Genomic DNA, 27,764 nt, shown 5'->3' with positions numbered 1-27,764 from the left:
AAAATCACGAATTGCGAACTTTTCAGCCAAATGATGGTAACTGCGTAACACTGACGTAAAAATCAAGCTACTTGTATCACTTTACGATGAAAAGACATTGCACAGGCTTGAAAAAGTCTTCTGATCTCTTAACTAACTTATTTATAAAATCAATCTAGAAAATCCTTACTTCAAATCTTTAGACATTTCTAGGCCCAATTTAACGTAATTATTATAGACCTCTAAGTAAAACAAAAACACATTACATTTAAAATGTTGCTTAAAACAATATCTTATAAGCACTGATAATTGTCAGAAGCAGATTAAACATAACAGTCTCGTGTGGTAGATTTTTCTTTCTTTTTTTTTTTCTCACAAAATCAAGACCTAACACTTAGAAGGCATTTTTTATATTATAAATATTGTACAGCCAGAAAAGTTTCTCAAATGTATTTATAACACTTTGTTGTAATTATTTAACAATCCTTAAGACTGCATTTTCTATTTTAGCTGAAAACAGAACACCTGTTACACAGATGATATAGGCAGGTACTTAGGGCGCTAGAGTCGTAATCAGACGGTCGCAGGTTCGAATCCTTGTCACACGAAACATGTTCGCCCTTTCATCCGTGGAGGCTTTATTATGTTCGGTCAGTCCCACTATTCGTTGGTAAAAGAGTATCCCAAGAGTCGGTGGTGGGTGATGATGACTAGCTGCCTTCCCTCTAGTCTTACACTGCTAAATTATGGACGGATAGCATAGAAATTCAAAACAAACAAACACACTGTTAATGAGTGTAGCCTTTCGAAAACAATCCGCAAACAAACTGCTACGTGATAAAAAGAAACTCAAACCTTTTTCTTATAAATACACTTCTTATGCAGTTGCTATGGCCACGAACAAATACGTTGCGCGTAACGACGAGCACATCACTTACACACATAAAGGCACGTGCACTTACCCACGAGCCAAGGCAGCCAGTACTTCGACATTCTTCCCCCTTCTTCCATGTCCCAAGGATGAACAAATATCGAACAGTCCAAATCTTGCGCTGTCTGTGTTTATTTTCAAAAGGAAAATGACAAGGTAAGTGAAAAGGGAGAAAAAACACTTAACTTGTTTGCAAACTATTTTATTTCATATTTTATTTAAACTGACTTCCGTAACAAGTTTTGTATCAATTAGTAGGCTCCACCTTTCCCTCCACCCCTCTATGTACAGTCCAAATAAAACATTCTTTCAGTGGCTCTTCGTTAAGTACACAGACTTAAAACGCTAAAAATTGAGTTTCTAGACCCCTGGTGGGCAGAACATAAACAACCCATTGTGTGGATTTGTGCTTAAGAATATTGTATATTTTTTTAATCTCCTTGTAATTTCGTGTGATGTATTTAGCGAAGAAAATAAATGATCAATAATAGTCACTACTAAGTTTTTGTACGATTATAGTTTAACAGCCCGAATAAGAGAACACCGATGTGTTCGTATACTGTTGAACTTTGGTTCTCAAATTGTATAAAAAATGTGGCATAAACATTAGTGTTGTTATTCTCGGGAAGTTTAGTAAAAATTTAAGAAATTAGTCTTAAAAAGCTCATTATTATTGGATTGTTCTTCAACAAACAGACGAGTCCACAAAAGGAACCGTTTTTATTGATGATATCTCGAGAGTTGCTACCTGTGATGCACGAGCAACATCAAACTCTGGCTGAGTCAGTTTCTTTAAAATGGTCACATCTGACATAAAATATAAACACCCAGTTATGAATAGTGTAGATAGCAGTCACAATGTGCACAGTTAACCTCACGTGACTTTCATAGTAACTTGAGTGTTATTACTGGTGTCTGAATACATCAAATTTAAATGTAATTTCTATCAGTGTTTTCCTTTGACCGATTTGCAACTCTGGAATAGTGGACATCCGCAGGGAGAAGAGAGATAAGGGGTACTTGCCCAATAGAAAATGATAAATTTCTTTATTCATCCAGTGTGTATATATATAATATGCTAATTTAGACTCTTTCTCTCCATAAAAATTCAGTAAACATTTAAATATGAACATAAAAGGAGGGTGGTGTCTTTCCAGAGTGAGCAGTACAATAATAATGCGTTATAACAGCATTACGTTTCGTGTATGTGTGTTTTTCTTATAGCAAAGCCACATCAGGCTATCTGCTGAGTCCACAGAGGGGAATCAAACCCCTAATTTTAGACTTACTGCTGTACCAAGGGAGATTGCATTTTCGTAACAGCGCAGTTAAAACTTCAAATATTTAATGAGACATCAGTTGCTGGATTTCCATTCAGATTTAATGTTTGTACGCCACGTGTTTTACCACGTTTTTTCCATCTAATATAGACGTATTGTTTAAAAGCCTTATCGCAATAATTAACAGTCCAGAGTTCTTTATTCGATATTTCACCGATAAGAGAATATTTCTCACTCATGGCGCTCATCATGTAGCCACGATGGAAATGAAATAACGGGAGTGTGGTTTGTTTGTTTGTTTAAATCGAAAATTCAATAAAAAGATTATATGTCATCTGTCTACCGAGAGAAATCAAACGATGGATTTTATATCTCAATTCCGTAAATCGACTGTTGATAAATGATGAGAGAGAGGTTATGACCTTTTAAATAGAGGTTAGTTTACATGCATGTGTGTGACGGGACTCCAGCTTAAATTTTAAAAACAAAAATAATCGTTCAATGAAATCTCAACCACAGGCACCAATTATAATTAAGAAGAATTAACTTGATGTGTTTGACACCTGCAACCATTCGGGTAAGATGGTGTACAATATTCGAAACACGTACCTTATAAACAGGGTCAAGAGCTTTGTTGTCGAGATTCCAGTGATTGACATGTGACCCAATCATTACCGACCTGATGTTCAACTGTGTCACACATCGCCGCATCTCTTCAACTGCCAGTTGAGGAGATTGAAGTGGCAGGGTTGCCATGCCGACAAAATGATGGGGATTCTCCTTGACAATACTTGCTATATGATCATTGAGTAGTCGACAAAGATCCAACGTATCGTCTGGTTTGGCCTAAATACAGAATGATGTGTAAAACAAATTTCATTAAATGTTCCAACGTATCGTCTAGTTTGGCCTAATTAAAGTTCTTTATGTTAAAAAAGTTTCAATAAATGATCCAATGTATTGTCTAGTTTGGCCAAATTAAAAAATCTTATGTTAAAAAAGTTTCAATAAATGATCGAATGTATTGTCTAGTTTGGCCTAATTAAAGTACCTTATGTTAAAAAAATTTCAATAAATGATCGAATGTATCGTCTAGTTTGGCCAAATTAAAAAATCTTATGTTAAAAAAGTTTCAATAAATGATCCAATGTATTGTCTAGTTTGGCCTAATTAAAAAATCTTATGTTAAAAAAGTTTCAATAAATGATCGAATGTATTGTCTAGTTTGGCCTAATTAAAGTTCCTTATGTTTAAAAAGTTTCAATAAATGATCGAATGTATTGTCTAGTTTGACCTAATTAAAACAATATTATGTTTAAAAAGTTTCAATAAATGATCGAATGTATTGTCTAGTTTGACCTAATTAAAACAATCTTATGTTTAAAAAGTTTCAATAAATGATCGAATGTATTGTCTAGTTTGGCCTAATTAAAGTTCCTTATGTTAAAAAAGTTTCAATAAATGATCCAAAGTATCGTCTGGTTTGATCTAAATAAAGAATGTTATAAAAATAAAAATGAATTCTGTTTCTCTTCATCCATACCTGTGAATTACAAAACTATAATTTATCATATTTTAGCTTTAAGCCTTCCCTCTGTGGGCCAGCAATATGCTTATGTACTTACAACACTGGGCCCGGCATGGCCAAGTGTGTTAAGACACTTGACTCGTAATCCGAGGGTCGCGGGTTCAAATCCCGGTCGCACCAAAGCTTGCTCGCCATTTCAACCGTGGGGGCATTATAATGTGACGGTCAATCCCACTATTCGTTAGTAAAGTAGTAGCCTAAGAGTTGGCGGTGGGTGGTAATGACTAGCTGCCTTCTCTCTAGTCTTACACTGCTAAATTAGGGACGGCTAGCACAGATAGCCTTCTTGTAGCTTTGAGCGAAATTCAAAACAAACATTTTCTCGTAACAATAGAAAGTCAAACCAGGAACCTCAAAATTAAATGTCTAATCGTAGTTTGATCCTGTTAAGTGGGATGTAATTATATGTTAAATTACAATAACTAACGTATTTTGTGTGCTATAAGTACAAAGTTATGTTATTGTTGAAATCAAATCCCCTATAAAACCCTCGTTTCAGTAGCACTGTCACTATATTTCTATTCATTGTTTGTTTGTTGTTTTGTTTTGAATTTCGCACAAAGCTACACGAGGGCTATCTGTGCTAGCTGTCCCTAATTTAGCAGTGTAAGACTAGAGGGAAGACAGCTAGTCATCACCACTCACCGCCGACTCTTGGGCAACTCTTTTACCAACGAATAGTGGAATTGGTCGAAACATTATAACGCCTCCACGGCTAAAAGGGCGAGCATGTTTGGTGTGATGGGAATTCGAACCCGCACCCCTCAGATCACTAGTCGAGTGTCTTTACCACGTGGCCATGCCGAGCCCATTTCTATTGAACTTAAACCCTTTCAGAATATCTGTATTATATCGTTTGTTGTAGAAAACATTTTTTTTATTATTAATTGTTTAATGTGAAATACTGAATATTCGGATATATATATATATATATATATATATAAGCCAGAGAATATAATTATAGAAATCACGTGACTTATTTCCTCGAATTAAAATCATGAAATCTTATCACGAAGGGTTCACGTGAGTCTTGTTTATTAAATGGTAAAAAATAATTTGTATAATGCACATAATTAAACAGAAATATTTATGTGCGATTTTATCTTCTCTACAGAATGAGGTCATATGAACTGTGGCAATCACGTGATTAATAAGATAGCTCGTAACCTAAAATTGTGTGCTAGCTATACGTTGAAGAGTAGTTCAGTAATAACAGACTACACTGAGACTCTGAAGTTTTTATCTATTTCATAAATTGTATTTGGCACGTGACCTAAATCGTTGGTACGTGCTCAAGCCCACAGTCGCGGAATTTTTCGGCTTTTCAGTATTATACAGAGTCTGATTTTTTTAAAAACACCAACTAGTAATTTAGGGCACTAAACTGGAGTGCATGCGACGGCCTAGCGATGCTTCTGTACGTGATGCCAGTCAGTTTTATTTTACGTCTTCAAATCACCAACGAATAAATGTTGACTGAAAACAACTTTTTTATACTTTGGATACATTTATCCACCCCCGATTGTTTGTTTGTTGTTAAACGCCAAGCTACACAATGGGCTTTCTGTGCTTTGCCCACTACGGGTATGAAAATCCAGTTTTTAGAGTTATATGCCCTGAGACTTGTCATTGGATTTTGCCACAACAACTTCACATTTTAAAGTTCTGGAGGTCCAAGATTAAATACCAATTTGTAAACACTGTTTATGAAAGTTTTCCAATTCTTTCAGATTTTTCGCTCATTTAAAAATTTTTCTTCCTTTTACTGATTCGGAAATGTCTTTCTAGTTTCTTATAAGGTGTCAGATCCCACGCTGGGACAGTGGTAAGTCTTTGGATTTATAACGCAAAAGTCAAGGGTTCGATTCCTCTCGCTATACACAGCAGATGCTCGATGTGGATTTGCTATAAGAAAACACACACAAGCTACCAGTATTACTAACAGTAATTGCCCCCACTGGCACAGCAATATATCTTTGGATTTACAAATTCTAGAAACCAGATTTCAATACCTGTGGTGGGTAGAGCACAGATAGCCCATTGTGTAGCTTTATGCCTGACTTAAACTAACAGTTTCAAGTAAGAATATCCAACTTACCCAGTAACTAAACATCACAGGGACAGTTGAGAGAACTTGTATGTCGATCCCTAGGAACAAAAAGACAAATTAAATGTGTTATAGAATTTAATAAAAACTTTGCATAAATTTTTCGATGACAGATTTCTCTAAATTAAAATGGTTCTACTCTATACCGAAAAGTGCACAGAACGTAGTTGTTTAAATATATGTGAAAGAGTTTATACGAAATGCTTAGAGGGCAGAACTTAAGCTATTTGTTTGTGTAAACATTTTTTATAATAAAGAGTGTTTAGGGTTAGAATTAAAACCCGATTAGATATTATAAAGCCTTACAAGTTTAAATTTACTTACAAAGTAAATTTAACGAAAACTAGATTAAGCATTATGTTATAATTTTTTGTCCATTTTCGTTTCTCATATATATATATAAATTTATGGAGTTCAGTAGAAGCAGTTTATTAAACAGTGTGTTGATTTACACGTGTGTATATATATATATTTGAGTGTTATATATTTATCTCTATATGTACAGTTTTTTTTCTTCTTCCTCCCACAACTGCTTGCGGGCATTGAAGGGTGATATAAATATGGGACGTTGTGGGCTTGACCACCCACATCTCGTTCTCCTAATTTCTACTTTTTTATATTTCTACATCTACTATTTTTATTTTTTATTTCTATTGCTATTCCCGTCTTTATTTAATTTCTTTGTGTGAGACTGGTGAATGGCGTTCAAGACTAATAGACAGTGTATCCCCACCGATTTGTGGGTCCTACTTCCGCAGTTACCTCCAAGACCCAAGGTACATTTTAAATCCCACACTATAGCCTGCACCCTTGGGATTTTTTAATGATTGCAGCACTTTTTGTTTATTATTTTTAATTTATTTTTGTTTCGGCTTGTTTTTAGGTTATAACAAATTAATATAAGATTTGGAGTTGCTGTTTTTTAACCCAGTTTTTTCTTTTGATTTTGTTTACTTAACTTTATCAGTATTAATTTTCTCTAATTATATATATATATATATATGTATGTGTGTGTATTTGTATTTACGTCACTGCCTATTTCTAATATTTAAATTTAACTCTTATTTTGTTATCGCTACACTCTATAAAGGCCACGTCATGATCTTATATTACAATCATATAATTGCGTCTTATTAATCATAAGTGCGTCTTAGAGCAAGATTCACGAAAAATAAACGAAAACCTAAAACAATGTCTCTCGAACTCACTGTAGACTGGAAATACTTCTGTTTCGGGGCACAGCATAGCCAGGTGGTTAAGGCACTCGACTCGTAATCTGAGGGTCGCGGGTTCAAATCCCCGTCACACAAAACATGCTCGCCCTCTCAGCCGTTGGGGCGTTATAATGTGATGGTCAATCCAACTATTCATTGGTAAAATAGTAGTTCAAGAGTTGGCGGTGTGTGGTGATGACTAGCTGCCTTCCCTCTAATCTTACACTGCTAACTTATGGACGGCTAGCGCAGATAGCTCTCGTATAGCTTTGCGCGAAATTCAAACCAAGCCAACGAATAACAACCAGGAAGAGACGAAGACGTTCCCGAACATTTACACGATGAACGTGAAACAAACTCATGACGTCTTGAAAAGCCATTTGTTGATTGGCTATAAACATATCAAGCATCTGTCCGATATTTCTATATGACTACTTTATAACATATTTACAGTGTTTTAGTAAGCTTTGTTTTACATTAAATAAACAACCTTATTACACACTTAAAATGTTTTGCAGTTAATAAAAAAACTTTATAACACATTTAATATGTATTGTTAAATTCTGTTTTCCTAAAAAAAACGTCGCGTAGAACTAATTTTTTTGTAGGACACACAAGTCCAATCTGATCGTTCGTATATTAAGTTTATAACTGAATAAAACCAACGTTTATTCAGACTCAATCTTCTATAACTGTGTGTTGTAATGAACGATTAGAATATATAACTTACGAAGCATCATCAATGAACCAAAAATATCACAAGTAAGAAATGTGACGTAAGCTGGCTGGGTTCATTCATCATAAAATCAACACAGAGTACCTCTCTCATCCCAGTCTCACAGTGGTAAATCTACGGAGTTATGACGCTGAGAGCAAAGGTTCGATTCCTCTCGGTGGACACAGTGGATATGATACGAGAAAATACACATATATTCACACCTTCACGTTCCATATTTGCAGTAACTACTCAACATTACATCAATAATAATGACTTACCGTATTAGAAAACTAGACAAGAAGTATGTTATGTAAGCCTTCAGTATAGCACGTAACTTTACTGTATATACTTGTAACTGTAATAAATGGATGTATTTACGGATCTCCTGGATGAAGTAACTTCAAGTTTATAAAGTACTTTTACCTGTTCTGTCCATATCTATCAGTCGAGCCACGGAGTCCCACGTGTTTCTTTCCACGACACGAAACAGACTGCCGTCATCTTTCATCATCCGAGCTTTTCCTGCTCCACAAGAAACCATGTTTATCCATCCACCATAACCATATCTCTACGAATATTAAGTATTTCTTTCACAATGACAGTCATGGCATTCTTTGTTAAATTATGTTAAAAGCTACAGTATATAAACAACTCTACAATGCAGTCAGGACGTTTTTAGTAAGTCTTGTTTTGCAGTGTATAAACAACTTTATACTGCAGTGAGAACGTTTTAGTAAGTCTTATTTTACGGTATATAAACAACTTTGTAACACATTGAAGAAGTATACGTAAGTCTAGTTTTACAGTATATAAACAACTTTATAACACATTAAATGTTTTAATAAGTCTTGTTTTACAGTATATAAACAATTTTATAACACACTTAGAATATTTTAGAATGTCTTGTTTTACAGTACATAAACAACTTTATAACACACGTGTGAATATTTTAATAAGTCTTGTTTTACAGTATATAAACAACTTTGTAACACACTTAGCATGTTTTAGTAAGTCTTGTTTTAAAGTGTATAAACAATTTTATAACACACTTAGGATGTTTTAATAAGTCTTGTTTTACAGTACATAAACAACTTGATAACACACTTAGGATGTTTTAGAAAGTCTTGTTTTACAGTATATAAACAACTTGATAACACACTTAGGATGTTTTAGAAAGTCTTGTTTTACAGTATATAAACAACTTGATAACACACTTAGGATGTTTTAGAAAGTCTTGTTTTACAGTATATAAACAACTTGATAACACACCTAGCATGTTTTAGAAAGTCTTGTTTTACAGTATATAAACAACTTGATAACACACTTAGGATGTTTTAGAAAGTCTTGTTTTACAGTATATAAACAACTTGATAACACACTTAGGATGTTTTAGAAAGTCTTGTTTTACAGTATATAAACAACTTGATAACACACTTAGGATGTTTTAGAAAGTCTTGTTTTACAGTATATAAACAACTTGATAACACACTTAGCATGTTTTAGAAAGTCTTGTTTTACAGTATATAAACAACTTGATAACACACTTAGGATGTTTTAAAAAGTCTTGTTTTACAGTATATAAACAACTTGATAACACACTTAGGATGTTTTAGAAAGTCTTGTTTTACAGTATATAAACAACTTTATAACACACTTAGGATGTTTTAGAAAGTCTTGTTTTACAGTATATAAACAACTTGATAACACACTTAGCATGTTTTAGAAAGTCTTGTTTTACAGTATATAAACAACTTGATAACACACTTAGGATGTTTTAGAAAGTCTTGTTTTACAGTATATAAACAACTTGATAACACACTTAGGATGTTTTAGAAAGTCTTGTTTTACAGTATATAAACAACTTGATAACACACTTAGGATGTTTTAGAAAGTCTTGTTTTACAGTATATAAACAACTTGATAACACACTTAGCATGTTTTAGAAAGTCTTGTTTTACAGTATATAAACAACTTGATAACACACTTAGGATGTTTTAGAAAGTCTTGTTTTACAGTATATAAACAACTTGATAACACACTTAGGATGTTTTAGAAAGTCTTGTTTTACAGTATATAAACAACTTGATAACACACTTAGCATGTTTTAGAAAGTCTTGTTTTACAGTATATAAACAACTTGATAACACACTTAGGATGTTTTAGAAAGTCTTGTTTTACAGTATATAAACAACTTGATAACACACTTAGGATGTTTTAGAAAGTCTTGTTTTACAGTATATAAACAACTTGATAACACACTTAGGATGTTTTAGAAAGTCTTGTTTTACAGTATATAAACAACTTGATAACACACTTAGCATGTTTTAGAAAGTCTTGTTTTACAGTATATAAACAACTTGATAACACACTTAGGATGTTTTAGAAAGTCTTGTTTTACAGTATATAAACAACTTGATAACACACTTAGGATGTTTTAGAAAGTCTTGTTTTACAGTATATAAACAACTTGATAACACACTTAGGATGTTTTAGAAAGTCTTGTTTTACAGTATATAAACAACTTGATAACACACTTAGGATGTTTTAGAAAGTCTTGTTTTACAGTATATAAACAACTTGATAACACACTTAGCATGTTTTGGTAAGTCTTGTTTTACAGTATATACACAACTTTATAACACACTTAGGATGTTTTAGAAAGTCTTGTTTTACAGTATATAAACAACTTGATAACACACTTAGGATGTTTTAGAAAGTCTTGTTTTACAGTATATAAACAACTTGATAACACACTTAGGATGTTTTAGAAAGTCTTGTTTTACAGTGCATAAACAACTTGATAACACACTTAGGATGTTTTAAAAAGTCTTGTTTTACAGTATATATACAACTTGATAACACACTTAGGATGTTTTAGAAAGTCTTGTTTTACAGTATATAAACAACTTGATAACACACTTAGGATGTTTTAGAAAGTCTTGTTTTACAGTATATAAACAACTTGATAACACACTTAGCATGTTTTAGAAAGTCTTGTTTTACAGTATATAAACAACTTGATAACACACTTAGGATGTTTTAGAAAGTCTTGTTTTACAGTATATAAACAACTTGATAACACACTTAGGATGTTTTAGAAAGTCTTGTTTTACAGTATATAAACAACTTGATAACACACTTAGGATGTTTTAGAAAGTCTTGTTTTACAGTATATAAACAACTTGATAACACACTTAGGATGTTTTAGAAAGTCTTGTTTTACAGTATATAAACAACTTGATAACACACTTAGGATGTTTTAGAAAGTCTTGTTTTACAGTATATAAACAACTTGATAACACACTTAGGATGTTTTAGAAAGTCTTGTTTTACAGTATATAAACAACTTGATAACACACTTAGCATGTTTTAGAAAGTCTTGTTTTACAGTGCATAAACAACTTGATAACACACTTAGGATGTTTTAGAAAGTCTTGTTTTACAGTATATAAACAACTTGATAACACACTTAGCATGTTTTAGAAAGTCTTGTTTTACAGTATATAAACAACTTGATAACACACTTAGGATGTTTTAGAAAGTCTTGTTTTACAGTATATAAACAACTTGATAACACACTTAGGATGTTTTAGAAAGTCTTGTTTTACAGTATATAAACAACTTGATAACACACTTAGGATGTTTTAGAAAGTCTTGTTTTACAGTATATATAAAACAACTTTGATAACACACTTAGGATGTTTTAGAAAGTCTTGTTTTACAGTATATAAACAACTTGATAACACACTTAGGATGTTTTAGAAAGTCTTGTTTTACAGTATATAAACAACTTTATAACACACTTAGGATGTTTTAGAAAGTCTTGTTTTACAGTATATAAACAACTTGATAACACACTTAGGATGTTTTAGAAAGTCTTGTTTTACAGTATATAAACAACTTGATAACACACTTAGGATGTTTTAGAAAGTCTTGTTTTACAGTATATAAACAACTTGATAACACACTTAGGATGTTTTAGAAAGTCTTGTTTTACAGTATATAAACAACTTGATAACACACTTAGGATGTTTTAGAAAGTCTTGTTTTACAGTATATAAACAACTTGATAACACACTTAGGATGTTTTAGAAAGTCTTGTTTTACAGTATATAAACAACTTTATAACACACTTAGGATGTTTTAGAAAGTCTTGTTTTACAGTATATAAACAACTTGTATAACACACTTAGGATGTTTTAGAAAGTCTTGTTTTACAGTATATAAACAACTTGATAACACACTTAGGATGTTTTAGAAAGTCTTGTTTTACAGTATATAAACAACTTTATAACACACTTAGGATGTTTTAGAAAGTCTTGTTTTACAGTATATAAACAACTTGATAACACACTTAGGATGTTTTAGAAAGTCTTGTTTTACAGTATATAAACAACTTGATAACACACTTAGGATGTTTTAGAAAGTCTTGTTTTACAGTATATAAACAACTTGATAACACACTTAGGATGTTTTAGAAAGTCTTGTTTTACAGTATATAAACAACTTGATAACACACTTAGGATGTTTTAGAAAGTCTTGTTTTACAGTATATAAACAACTTGATAACACACTTAGGATGTTTTAGAAAGTCTTGTTTTACAGTATATAAACAACTTGATAACACACTTAGGATGTTTTAGAAAGTCTTGTTTTACAGTATATAAACAACTTGATAACACACTTAGGATGTTTTAGAAAGTCTTGTTTTACAGTATATAAACAACTTGATAACACACTTAGGATGTTTTAGAAAGTCTTGTTTTACAGTATATAAACAACTTGATAACACACTTAGGATGTTTTAGAAAGTCTTGTTTTACAGTATATAAACAACTTGATAACACACTTAGGATGTTTTAGAAAGTCTTGTTTTACAGTATATAAACAACTTGATAACACACTTAGGATGTTTTAGAAAGTCTTGTTTTACAGTATATAAACAACTTGATAACACACTTAGGATGTTTTAGAAAGTCTTGTTTTACAGTATATAAACAACTTGATAACACACTTAGGATGTTTTAGAAAGTCTTGTTTTACAGTATATAAACAACTTGATAACACACTTAGGATGTTTTAGAAAGTCTTGTTTTACAGTATATAAACAACTTGATAACACACTTAGGATGTTTTAGAAAGTCTTGTTTTACAGTATATAAACAACTTGATAACACACTTAGGATGTTTTAGAAAGTCTTGTTTTACAGTATATAAACAACTTGATAACACACTTAGGATGTTTTAGAAAGTCTTGTTTTACAGTATATAAACAACTTGATAACACATGTTTTAGAAAGTCTTGTTTTACAGTATATAAACAACTTGATGTTTTGTCTTGTTTTACAGTATATAAACAACTTTTTAGATGTTTTAGAGTCTTGTTTTACAGTATATAAACAACTTGATAACACACTTAGGATGTTTTAGAAAGTCTTGTTTTACAGTATATAAACAACTTGATAACACACTTAGGATGTTTTAGAAAGTCTTGTTTTACAGTATATAAATATAAACAACTTGATAAACAACACACTTAGGATGTTTTAGAAAGTCTTGTTTTACAGTATATAAACAACTTGATAACACACTTAGGATGTTTTAGAAAGTCTTGTTTTACAGTATATAAACAACTTGATAACACACTTAGGATGTTTTAGAAAGTCTTGTTTTACAGTATATAAACAACTTGATAACACACTTAGGATGTTTTAGAAAGTCTTGTTTTACAGTATATAAACAACTTGATAACACACTTAGGATGTTTTAGAAAGTCTTGTTTTACAGTATATAAACAACTTGATAACACACTTAGGATGTTTTAGAAAGTCTTGTTTTACAGTATATAAACAACTTGATAACACACTTAGGATGTTTTAGAAAGTCTTGTTTTACAGTATATAAACAACTTGATAACACACTTAGGATGTTTTAGAAAGTCTTGTTTTACAGTATATAAACAACTTGATAACACACTTAGGATGTTTTAGAAAGTCTTGTTTTACAGTATATAAACAACTTGATAACACACTTAGGATGTTTTAGAAAGTCTTGTTTTACAGTATATAAACAACTTGATAACACACTTAGGATGTTTTAGAAAGTCTTGTTTTACAGTATATAAACAACTTGATAACACACTTAGGATGTTTTAGAAAGTCTTGTTTTACAGTATATAAACAACTTGATAACACACTTAGGATGTTTTAGAAAGTCTTGTTTTACAGTATATATAACAACTTGATAACTTGTTTTACAGTATATAACAATGTTTTAGAAAGTCTTGTTTTACAGTATATAAACAACTTGATAACACACTTAGGATGTTTTAGAAAGTCTTGTTTTACAGTATATAAACAACTTGATAACACACTTAGGATGTTTTAGAAAGTCTTGTTTTACAGTATATAAACAACTTGATAACACACTTAGGATGTTTTAGAAAGTCTTGTTTTACAGTATATAAACAACTTGATAACACACTTAGGATGTTTTAGAAAGTCTTGTTTTACAGTATATAAACAACTTGATAACACACTTAGGATGTTTTAGAAAGTCTTGTTTTACAGTATATAAACAACTTGATAACACACTTAGGATGTTTTAGAAAGTCTTGTTTTACAGTATATAAACAACTTGATAACACACTTAGGATGTTTTAGAAAGTCTTGTTTTACAGTATATAAACAACTTGATAACACACTTAGGATGTTTTAGAAAGTCTTGTTTTACAGTATATAAACAACTTGATAACACACTTAGGATGTTTTAGAAAGTCTTGTTTTACAGTATATAAACAACTTGATAACACACTTAGGATGTTTTAGAAAGTCTTGTTTTACAGTATATAAACAACTTGATAACACACTTAGGATGTTTTAGAAAGTCTTGTTTTACAGTATATAAACAACTTGATAACACACTTAGTCTTGATGTTTTAGAAAGTCTTGTTTTACAGTATATAAACAACTTGATAACACACTTAGGATGTTTTAGAAAGTCTTGTTTTACAGTATATAAACAACTTGATAACACACTTAGGATGTTTTAGAAAGTCTTGTTTTACAGTATATAAACAACTTGATAACACACTTAGGATGTTTTAGAAAGTCTTGTTTTACAGTATATAAACAACTTGATAACACACTTAGGATGTTTTAGAAAGTCTTGTTTTACAGTATATAAACAACTTGATAACACACTTAGGATGTTTTAGAAAGTCTTGTTTTACAGTATATAAACAACTTGATAACACACTTAGGATGTTTTAGAAAGTCTTGTTTTACAGTATATAAACAACTTGATAACACACTTAGGATGTTTTAGAAAGTCTTGTTTTACAGTATATAAACAACTTGATAACACACTTAGGATGTTTTAGAAAGTCTTGTTTTACAGTATATAAACAACTTGATAACACACTTAGGATGTTTTAGAAAGTCTTGTTTTACAGTATATAAACAACTTGATAACACACTTAGGATGTTTTAGAAAGTCTTGTTTTACAGTATATAAACAACTTGATAACACACTTAGGATGTTTTAGAAAGTCTTGTTTTACAGTATATAAACAACTTGATAACACACTTAGGATGTTTTAGAAAGTCTTGTTTTACAGTATATAAACAACTTGATAACACACTTAGGATGTTTTAGAAAGTCTTGTTTTACAGTATATAAACAACTTGATAACACACTTAGGATGTTTTAGAAAGTCTTGTTTTACAGTATATAAACAACTTGATAACACACTTAGGATGTTTTAGAAAGTCTTGTTTTACAGTATATAAACAACTTGATAACACACTTAGGATGTTTTAGAAAGTCTTGTTTTACAGTATATAAACAACTTGATAACACACTTAGGATGTTTTAGAAAGTCTTGTTTTACAGTATATAAACAACTTGATAACACACTTAGGATGTTTTAGAAAGTCTTGTTTTACAGTATATAAACAACTTGATAACACACTTAGGATGTTTTAGAAAGTCTTGTTTTACAGTATATAAACAACTTGATAACACACTTAGGATGTTTTAGAAAGTCTTGTTTTACAGTATATAAACAACTTGATAACACACTTAGGATGTTTTAGAAAGTCTTGTTTTACAGTATATAAACAACTTGATAACACACTTAGGATGTTTTAGAAAGTCTTGTTTTACAGTATATAAACAACTTGATAACACACTTAGGATGTTTTAGAAAGTCTTGTTTTACAGTATATAAACAACTTGATAACACACTTAGGATGTTTTAGAAAGTCTTGTTTTACAGTATATAAACAACTTGATAACACACTTAGGATGTTTTAGAAAGTCTTGTTTTACAGTATATAAACAACTTGATAACACACTTAGGATGTTTTAGAAAGTCTTGTTTTACAGTATATAAACAACTTGATAACACACTTAGGATGTTTTAGAAAGTCTTGTTTTACAGTATATAAACAACTTGATAACACACTTAGGATGTTTTAGAAAGTCTTGTTTTACAGTATATAAACAACTTGATAACACACTTAGGATGTTTTAGAAAGTCTTGTTTTACAGTATATAAACAACTTGATAACACACTTAGGATGTTTTAGAAAGTCTTGTTTTACAGTATATAAACAACTTGATAACACACTTAGGATGTTTTAGAAAGTCTTGTTTTACAGTATATAAACAACTTGATAACACACTTAGGATGTTTTAGAAAGTCTTGTTTTACAGTATATAAACAACTTGATAACACACTTAGGATGTTTTAGAAAGTCTTGTTTTACAGTATATAAACAACTTGATAACACACTTAGGATGTTTTAGAAAGTCTTGTTTTACAGTATATAAACAACTTGATAACACACTTAGGATGTTTTAGAAAGTCTTGTTTTACAGTATATAAACAACTTGATAACACACTTAGGATGTTTTAGAAAGTCTTGTTTTACAGTATATAAACAACTTGATAACACACTTAGGATGTTTTAGAAAGTCTTGTTTTACAGTATATAAACAACTTGATAACACACTTAGGATGTTTTAGAAAGTCTTGTTTTACAGTATATAAACAACTTGATAACACACTTAGGATGTTTTAGAAAGTCTTGTTTTACAGTATATAAACAACTTGATAACACACTTAGGATGTTTTAGAAAGTCTTGTTTTACAGTATATAAACAACTTGATAACACACTTAGGATGTTTTAGAAAGTCTTGTTTTACAGTATATAAACAACTTGATAACACACTTAGGATGTTTTAGAAAGTCTTGTTTTACAGTATATAAACAACTTGATAACACACTTAGGATGTTTTAGAAAGTCTTGTTTTACAGTATATAAACAACTTGATAACACACTTAGGATGTTTTAGAAAGTCTTGTTTTACAGTATATAAACAACTTGATAACACACTTAGGATGTTTTAGAAAGTCTTGTTTTACAGTATATAAACAACTTGATAACACACTTAGGATGTTTTAGAAAGTCTTGTTTTACAGTATATAAACAACTTGATAACACACTTAGGATGTTTTAGAAAGTCTTGTTTTACAGTATATAAACAACTTGATAACACACTTAGGATGTTTTAGAAAGTCTTGTTTTACAGTATATAAACAACTTGATAACACACTTAGGATGTTTTAGAAAGTCTTGTTTTACAGTATATAAACAACTTGATAACACACTTAGGATGTTTTAGAAAGTCTTGTTTTACAGTATATAAACAACTTGATAACACACTTAGGATGTTTTAGAAAGTCTTGTTTTAGTATATAAACAACTTGATAACACATAATGTTTTAGAAAGTCTTGTTTTACAGTATATAAACAACTTGATAACACACTTAGGATGTTTTAGAAAGTCTTGTTTTACAGTATATAAACAACTTGATAACACACTTAGGATGTTTTAGAAAGTCTTGTTTTACAGTATATAAACAACTTGATAACACACTTAGGATGTTTTAGAAAGTCTTGTTTTACAGTATATAAACAACTTGATAACACACTTAGGATGTTTTAGAAAGTCTTGTTTTACAGTATATAAACAACTTTGATAACAGTATATAAACACTTACTTAGATGTTTTAGAAAGTCTTGTTTTACAGTATATAAACAACTTGATAACACACTTAGGATGTTTTAGAAAGTCTTGTTTTACAGTATATAAACAACTTGATAACACACTTAGGATGTTTTAGAAAGTCTTGTTTTACAGTATATAAACAACTTGATAACACACTTAGGATGTTTTAGAAAGTCTTGTTTTACAGTATATAAACAACTTGATAACACACTTAGGATGTTTTAGAAAGTCTTGTTTTACAGTATATAAACAACTTGATAACACACTTAGGATGTTTTAGAAAGTCTTGTTTTACAGTATATAAACAACTTGATAACACACTTAGGATGTTTTAGAAAGTCTTGTTTTACAGTACAGTATATAAACAACTTGATAACACACTTAGGATGTTTTAGAAAGTCTTGTTTTACAGTATATAAACAACTTGATAACACACTTAGGATGTTTTAGAAAGTCTTGTTTTACAGTATATAAACAACTTGATAACACACTTAGGATGTTTTAGAAAGTCTTGTTTTACAGTATATAAACAACTTTATAACACACTTAGGATGTTTTAGAAAGTCTTGTTTTACAGTATATAAACAACTTGATAACACACTTAGGATGTTTTAGAAAGTCTTGTTTTACAGTATATAAACAACTTGATAACACACTTAGGATGTTTTAGAAAGTCTTGTTTTACAGTATATAAACAACTTGATAACACACTTAGGATGTTTTAGAAAGTCTTGTTTTACAGTATATAAACAACTTGATAACACACTTAGGATGTTTTAGAAAGTCTTGTTTTACAGTATATAAACAACTTGATAACACACTTAGGATGTTTTAGAAAGTCTTGTTTTACAGTATATAAACAACTTGATAACACACTTAGGATGTTTTAGAAAGTCTTGTTTTACAGTATATAAACAACTTGATAACACACTTAGGATGTTTTAGAAAGTCTTGTTTTACAGTATATAAACAACTTGATAACACACTTAGGATGTTTTAGAAAGTCTTGTTTTACAGTATATAAACAACTTGATAACACACTTAGGATGTTTTAGAAAGTCTTGTTTTACAGTATATAAACAACTTGATAACACACTTAGGATGTTTTAGAAAGTCTTGTTTTACAGTATATAAACAACTTGATAACACACTTAGGATGTTTTAGAAAGTCTTGTTTTACAGTATATAAACAACTTGATAACACACTTAGGATGTTTTAGAAAGTCTTGTTTTACAGTATATAAACAACTTGATAACACACTTAGGATGTTTTAGAAAGTCTTGTTTTACAGTATATAAACAACTTGATAACACACTTAGGATGTTTTAGAAAGTCTTGTTTTACAGTATATAAACAACTTGATAACACACTTAGGATGTTTTAGAAAGTCTTGTTTTACAGTATATAAACAACTTGATAACACACTTAGGATGTTTTAGAAAGTCTTGTTTTACAGTATATAAACAACTTGATAACACACTTAGGATGTTTTAGAAAGTCTTGTTTTACAGTATATAAACAACTTGATAACACACTTAGGATGTTTTAGAAAGTCTTGTTTTACAGTATATAAACAACTTGATAACACACTTAGGATGTTTTAGAAAGTCTTGTTTTACAGTATATAAACAACTTGATAACACACTTAGGATGTTTTAGAAAGTCTTGTTTTACAGTATATAAACAACTTGATAACACACTTAGGATGTTTTAGAAAGTCTTGTTTTACAGTATATAAACAACTTGATAACACACTTAGGATGTTTTAGAAAGTCTTGTTTTACAGTATATAAACAACTTGATAACACACTTAGGATGTTTTAGAAAGTCTTGTTTTACAGTATATAAACAACTTGATAACACACTTAGGATGTTTTAGAAAGTCTTGTTTTACAGTATATAAACAACTTGATAACACACTTAGGATGTTTTAGAAAGTCTTGTTTTACAGTATATAAACAACTTGATAACACACTTAGGATGTTTTAGAAAGTCTTGTTTTACAGTATATAAACAACTTGATAACACACTTAGGATGTTTTAGAAAGTCTTGTTTTACAGTATATAAACAACTTGATAACACACTTAGGATGTTTTAGAAAGTCTTGTTTTACAGTATATAAACAACTTGATAACACACTTAGGATGTTTTAGAAAGTCTTGTTTTACAGTATATAAACAACTTGATAACACACTTAGGATGTTTTAGAAAGTCTTGTTTTACAGTATATAAACAACTTGATAACACACTTAGGATGTTTTAGAAAGTCTTGTTTTACAGTATATAAACAACTTGATAACACACTTAGGATGTTTTAGAAAGTCTTGTTTTACAGTATATAAACAACTTGATAACACACTTAGGATGTTTTAGAAAGTCTTGTTTTACAGTATATAAACAACTTGATAACACACTTAGGATGTTTTAGAAAGTCTTGTTTTACAGTATATAAACAACTTGATAACACACTTAGGATGTTTTAGAAAGTCTTGTTTTACAGTATATAAACAACTTGATAACACACTTAGGATGTTTTAGAAAGTCTTGTTTTACAGTATATAAACAACTTGATAACACACTTAGGATGTTTTAGAAAGTCTTGTTTTACAGTATATAAACAACTTGATAACACACTTAGGATGTTTTAGAAAGTCTTGTTTTACAGTATATAAACAACTTGATAACACACTTAGGATGTTTTAGAAAGTCTTGTTTTACAGTATATAAACAACTTGATAACACACTTAGGATGTTTTAGAAAGTCTTGTTTTACAGTATATAAACAACTTGATAACACACTTAGGATGTTTTAGAAAGTCTTGTTTTACAGTATATAAACAACTTGATAACACACTTAGGATGTTTTAGAAAGTCTTGTTTTACAGTATATAAACAACTTGATAACACACTTAGGATGTTTTAGAAAGTCTTGTTTTACAGTATATAAACAACTTGATAACACACTTAGGATGTTTTAGAAAGTCTTGTTTTACAGTATATAAACAACTTGATAACACACTTAGGATGTTTTAGAAAGTCTTGTTTTACAGTATATAAACAACTTGATAACACACTTAGGATGTTTTAGAAAGTCTTGTTTTACAGTATATAAACAACTTGATAACACACTTAGGATGTTTTAGAAAGTCTTGTTTTACAGTATATAAACAACTTGATAACACACTTAGGATGTTTTAGAAAGTCTTGTTTTACAGTATATAAACAACTTGATAACACACTTAGGATGTTTTAGAAAGTCTTGTTTTACAGTATATAAACAACTTGATAACACACTTAGGATGTTTTAGAAAGTCTTGTTTTACAGTATATAAACAACTTGATAACACACTTATGGATGTTTTAGATGTTTTAGAAAGTCTTGTTTTACAGTATATAAACAACTTGATAACACACTTAGGATGTTTTAGAAAGTCTTGTTTTACAGTATATAAACAACTTGATAACACACTTAGGATGTTTTAGAAAGTCTTGTTTTACAGTATATAAACAACTTGATAACACACTTAGGATGTTTTAGAAAGTCTTGTTTTACAGTATATAAACAACTTGATAACACACTTAGGATGTTTTAGAAAGTCTTGTTTTACAGTATATAAACAACTTGATAACACACTTAGGATGTTTTAGAAAGTCTTGTTTTACAGTATATAAACAACTTGATAACACACTTAGGATGTTTTAGAAAGTCTTGTTTTACAGTATATACTTATAAACAAGTCTTGTTTTGTATATAACACACTTAGGATGTTTTAGAAAGTCTTGTTTTACAGTATATAAACAACTTGATAACACACTTAGGATGTTTTAGAAAGTCTTGTTTTACAGTATATAAACAACTTGATAACACACTTAGGATGTTTTAGAAAGTCTTGTTTTACAGTATATAAACAACTTGATAACACACTTAGGATGTTTTAGAAAGTCTTGTTTTACAGTATATAAACAACTTGATAACACACTTAGGATGTTTTAGAAAGTCTTGTTTTACAGTATATAAACAACTTGATAACACACTTAGGATGTTTTAGAAAGTCTTGTTTTACAGTATATAAACAACTTGATAACACACTTAGGATGTTTTAGAAAGTCTTGTTTTACAGTATATAAACAACTTGATAACACACTTAGGATGTTTTAGAAAGTCTTGTTTTACAGTATATAAACAACTTGATAACACACTTAGGATGTTTTAGAAAGTCTTGTTTTACAGTATATAAACAACTTGATAACACACTTAGGATGTTTTAGAAAGTCTTGTTTTACAGTATATAAACAACTTGATAACACACTTAGGATGTTTTAGAAAGTCTTGTTTTACAGTATATAAACAACTTGATAACACACTTAGGATGTTTTAGAAAGTCTTGTTTTACAGTATATAAACAACTTGATAACACACTTAGGATGTTTTAGAAAGTCTTGTTTTACAGTATATAAACAACTTGATAACACACTTAGGATGTTTTAGAAAGTCTTGTTTTACAGTATATAAACAACTTGATAACACACTTAGGATGTTTTAGAAAGTCTTGTTTTACAGTATATAAACAACTTGATAACACACTTAGGATGTTTTAGAAAGTCTTGTTTTACAGTATATAAACAACTTGATAACACACTTAGGATGTTTTAGAAAGTCTTGTTTTACAGTATATAAACAACTTGATAACACACTTAGGATGTTTTAGAAAGTCTTGTTTTACAGTATATAAACAACTTGATAACACACTTAGGATGTTTTAGAAAGTCTTGTTTTACAGTATATAAACAACTTGATAACACACTTAGGATGTTTTAGAAAGTCTTGTTTTACAGTATATAAACAACTTGATAACACACTTAGGATGTTTTAGAAAGTCTTGTTTTACAGTATATAAACAACTTGATAACACACTTAGGATGTTTTAGAAAGTCTTGTTTTACAGTATATAAACAACTTGATAACACACTTAGGATGTTTTAGAAAGTCTTGTTTTACAGTATATAAACAACTTGATAACACACTTAGGATGTTTTAGAAAGTCTTGTTTTACAGTATATAAACAACTTGATAACACACTTAGGATGTTTTAGAAAGTCTTGTTTTACAGTATATAAACAACTTGATAACACACTTAGGATGTTTTAGAAAGTCTTGTTTTACAGTATATAAACAACTTGATAACACACTTAGGATGTTTTAGAAAGTCTTGTTTTACAGTATATAAACAACTTGATAACACACTTAGGATGTTTTAGAAAGTCTTGTTTTACAGTATATAAACAACTTGATAACACACTTAGGATGTTTTAGAAAGTCTTGTTTTACAGTATATAAACAACTTGATAACACACTTAGGATGTTTTAGAAAGTCTTGTTTTACAGTATATAAACAACTTGATAACACACTTAGGATGTTTTAGAAAGTCTTGTTTTACAGTATATAAACAACTTGATAACACACTTATGTTTTAGAAATGTTTTACAGAAAGTCTTGTCTTGTTTTACAGTATATAAACAACTTGATAACACACTTAGGATGTTTTAGAAAGTCTTGTTTTACAGTATATAAACAACTTGATAACACACTTAGGATGTTTTAGAAAGTCTTGTTTTACAGTATATAAACAACTTGATAACACACTTAGGATGTTTTAGAAAGTCTTGTTTTACAGTATATAAACAACTTGATAACACACTTAGGATGTTTTAGAAAGTCTTGTTTTACAGTATATAAACAACTTGATAACACACTTAGGATGTTTTAGAAAGTCTTGTTTTACAGTATATAAACAACTTGATAACACACTTAGGATGTTTTAGAAAGTCTTGTTTTACAGTATATAAACAACTTGATAACACACTTAGGATGTTTTAGAAAGTCTTGTTTTACAGTATATAAACAACTTGATAACACACTTAGGATGTTTTAGAAAGTCTTGTTTTCTTATAAACAACTTGATAACACACTTAGGATGTTTTAGAAAGTCTTGTTTTACAGTATATAAACAACTTGATAACACACTTAGGATGTTTTAGAAAGTCTTGTTTTACAGTATATAAACAACTTGATAACACACTTAGGATGTTTTAGAAAGTCTTGTTTTACAGTATATAAACAACTTGATAACACACTTAGGATGTTTTAGAAAGTCTTGTTTTACAGTATATAAACAACTTGATAACACACTTAGGATGTTTTAGAAAGTCTTGTTTTACAGTATATAAACAACTTGATAACACACTTAGGATGTTTTAGAAAGTCTTGTTTTACAGTATATAAACAACTTGATAACACACTTAGGATGTTTTAGAAAGTCTTGTTTTACAGTATATAAACAACTTGATAACACACTTAGGATGTTTTAGAAAGTCTTGTTTTACAGTATATAAACAACTTGATAACACACTTAGGATGTTTTAGAAAGTCTTGTTTTACAGTATATAAACAACTTGATAACACACTTAGGATGTTTTAGAAAGTCTTGTTTTACAGTATATAAACAACTTGATAACACACTTAGGATGTTTTAGAAAGTCTTGTTTTACAGTATATAAACAACTTGATAACACACTTAGGATGTTTTAGAAAGTCTTGTTTTACAGTATATAAACAACTTGATAACACACTTAGGATGTTTTAGAAAGTCTTGTTTTACAGTATATAAACAACTTGATAACACACTTAGGATGTTTTAGAAAGTCTTGTTTTACAGTATATAAACAACTTGATAACACACTTAGGATGTTTTAGAAAGTCTTGTTTTACAGTATATAAACAACTTGATAACACACTTAGGATGTTTTAGAAAGTCTTGTTTTACAGTATATAAACAACTTGATAACACACTTAGGATGTTTTAGAAAGTCTTGTTTTACAGTATATAAACAACTTGATAACACACTTAGGATGTTTTAGAAAGTCTTGTTTTACAGTATATAAACAACTTGATAACACACTTAGGATGTTTTAGAAAGTCTTGTTTTACAGTATATAAACAACTTGATAACACACTTAGGATGTTTTAGAAAGTCTTGTTTTACAGTATATAAACAACTTGATAACACACTTAGGATGTTTTAGAAAGTCTTGTTTTACAGTATATAAACAACTTGATAACACACTTAGGATGTTTTAGAAAGTCTTGTTTTACAGTATATAAACAACTTGATAACACACTTAGTATATAAACAACTTTATAACACATGTTTTAGAAAGTCTTGTTTTACAGTATATAAACAACTTGATAACACACTTAGGATGTTTTAGAAAGTCTTGTTTTACAGTATATAAACAACTTGATAACACACTTAGGATGTTTTAGAAAGTCTTGTTTTACAGTATATAAACAACTTGATAACACACTTAGGATGTTTTAGAAAGTCTTGTTTTACAGTATATAAACAACTTGATAACACACTTAGGATGTTTTAGAAAGTCTTGTTTTACAGTATATAAACAACTTGATAACACACTTAGGATGTTTTAGAAAGTCTTGTTTTACAGTATATAAACAACTTGATAACACACTTAGGATGTTTTAGAAAGTCTTGTTTTACAGTATATAAACAACTTGATAACACACTTAGGATGTTTTAGAAAGTCTTGTTTTACAGTATATAAACAACTTGATAACACACTTAGGATGTTTTAGAAAGTCTTGTTTTACAGTATATAAACAACTTTAGGATGTTTTAACAGTATATAAACAACTTGATAACACTTAGGATGTTTTAGAAAGTCTTGTTTTACAGTATATAAACAACTTGATAACACACTTAGGATGTTTTAGAAAGTCTTGTTTTACAGTATATAAACAACTTGATAACACACTTAGGATGTTTTAGAAAGTCTTGTTTTACAGTATATAAACAACTTGATAACACACTTAGGATGTTTTAGAAAGTCTTGTTTTACAGTATATAAACAACTTGATAACACACTTAGGATGTTTTAGAAAGTCTTGTTTTACAGTATATAAACAACTTGATAACACACTTAGGATGTTTTAGAAAGTCTTGTTTTACAGTATATAAACAACTTGATAACACACTTAGGATGTTTTAGAAAGTCTTGTTTTACAGTATATAAACAACTTGATAACACACTTAGGATGTTTTAGAAAGTCTTGTTTTACAGTATATAAACAACTTGATAACACACTTAGGATGTTTTAGAAAGTCTTGTTTTACAGTATATAAACAACTTGATAACACACTTAGGATGTTTTAGAAAGTCTTGTTTTACAGTATATAAACAATATAACACACTTAGGATGTTTTAGAAAGTCTTGTTTTACAGTATATAAACAACTTAACACACTTAGATGTTTTAGAAAGTCTTGTTTTACAGTATATAAACAACTTGATAACACACTTAGGATGTTTTAGAAAGTCTTGTTTTACAGTATATAAACAACTTGATAACACACTTAGGATGTTTTAGAAAGTCTTGTTTTACAGTATATAAACAACTTGATAACACACTTAGGATGTTTTAGAAAGTCTTGTTTTACAGTATATAAACAACTTGATAACACACTTAGGATGTTTTAGAAAGTCTTGTTTTACAGTATATAAACAACTTGATAACACACTTAGGATGTTTTAGAAAGTCTTGTTTTACAGTATATAAACAACTTGATAACACACTTAGGATGTTTTAGAAAGTCTTGTTTTACAGTATATAAACAACTTGATAACACACTTAGGATGTTTTAGAAAGTCTTGTTTTACAGTATATAAACAACTTGATAACACACTTAGGATGTTTTAGAAAGTCTTGTTTTACAGTATATAAACAACTTGATAACACACTTAGGATGTTTTAGAAAGTCTTGTTTTACAGTATATAAACAACTTGATAACACACTTAGGATGTTTTAGAAAGTCTTGTTTTACAGTATATAAACAACTTGATAACACACTTAGGATGTTTTAGAAAGTCTTGTTTTACAGTATATAAACAACTTGATAACACACTTAGGATGTTTTAGAAAGTCTTGTTTTACAGTATATAAACAACTTTTGATAACACACTTAGGATGTTTTAGAAAGTCTTGTTTTACAGTATATAAACAACTTGATAACACACTTAGGATGTTTTAGAAAGTCTTGTTTTACAGTATATAAACAACTTGATAACACACTTAGGATGTTTTAGAAAGTCTTGTTTTACAGTATATAAACAACTTGATAACACACTTAGGATGTTTTAGAAAGTCTTGTTTTACAGTATATAAACAACTTGATAACACACTTAGGATGTTTTAGAAAGTCTTGTTTTACAGTATATAAACAACTTGATAACACACTTAGGATGTTTTAGAAAGTCTTGTTTTACAGTATATAAACAACTTGATAACACACTTAGGATGTTTTAGAAAGTCTTGTTTTACAGTATATAAACAACTTGATAACACACTTAGGATGTTTTAGAAAGTCTTGTTTTACAGTATATAAACAACTTGATAACACACTTAGGATGTTTTAGAAAGTCTTGTTTTACAGTATATAAACAACTTGATAACACACTTAGGATGTTTTAGAAAGTCTTGTTTTACAGTATATAAACAACTTGATAACACACTTAGGATGTTTTAGAAAGTCTTGTTTTACAGTATATAAACAACTTGATAACACACTTAGGATGTTTTAGAAAGTCTTGTTTTACAGTATATAAACAACTTGATAACACACTTAGGATGTTTTAGAAAGTCTTGTTTTACAGTATATAAACAACTTGATAACACACTTAGGATGTTTTAGAAAGTCTTGTTTTACAGTATATAAACAACTTGATAACACACTTAGGATGTTTTAGAAAGTCTTGTTTTACAGTATATAAACAACTTGATAACACACTT

General features: G+C 29.5%; 1 protein-coding gene across 1 annotated transcript in view; it reads right to left on the bottom strand.

Annotated features, from left to right (window-relative positions):
* The window catches only part of LOC143234438 (2-amino-3-carboxymuconate-6-semialdehyde decarboxylase-like), a 58,074-nt gene that overhangs the window by 16,842 nt on the left and 13,468 nt on the right, over positions 1–27,764 (bottom strand). The window contains 4 exon segments of the mRNA XM_076471821.1: positions 942–1,035; positions 2,800–3,036; positions 5,877–5,926; positions 8,241–8,385. Coding sequence (XP_076327936.1) covers positions 942–1,035; positions 2,800–3,036; positions 5,877–5,926; positions 8,241–8,385 — 526 coding nt within the window.

Source organism: Tachypleus tridentatus, chromosome 12 (assembly GCF_004210375.1).
Source record: "Tachypleus tridentatus isolate NWPU-2018 chromosome 12, ASM421037v1, whole genome shotgun sequence".
Taxonomy (NCBI): domain Eukaryota; kingdom Metazoa; phylum Arthropoda; class Merostomata; order Xiphosura; family Limulidae; genus Tachypleus; species Tachypleus tridentatus.
This window is presented reverse-complemented; position numbering and strand designations above follow the sequence as displayed.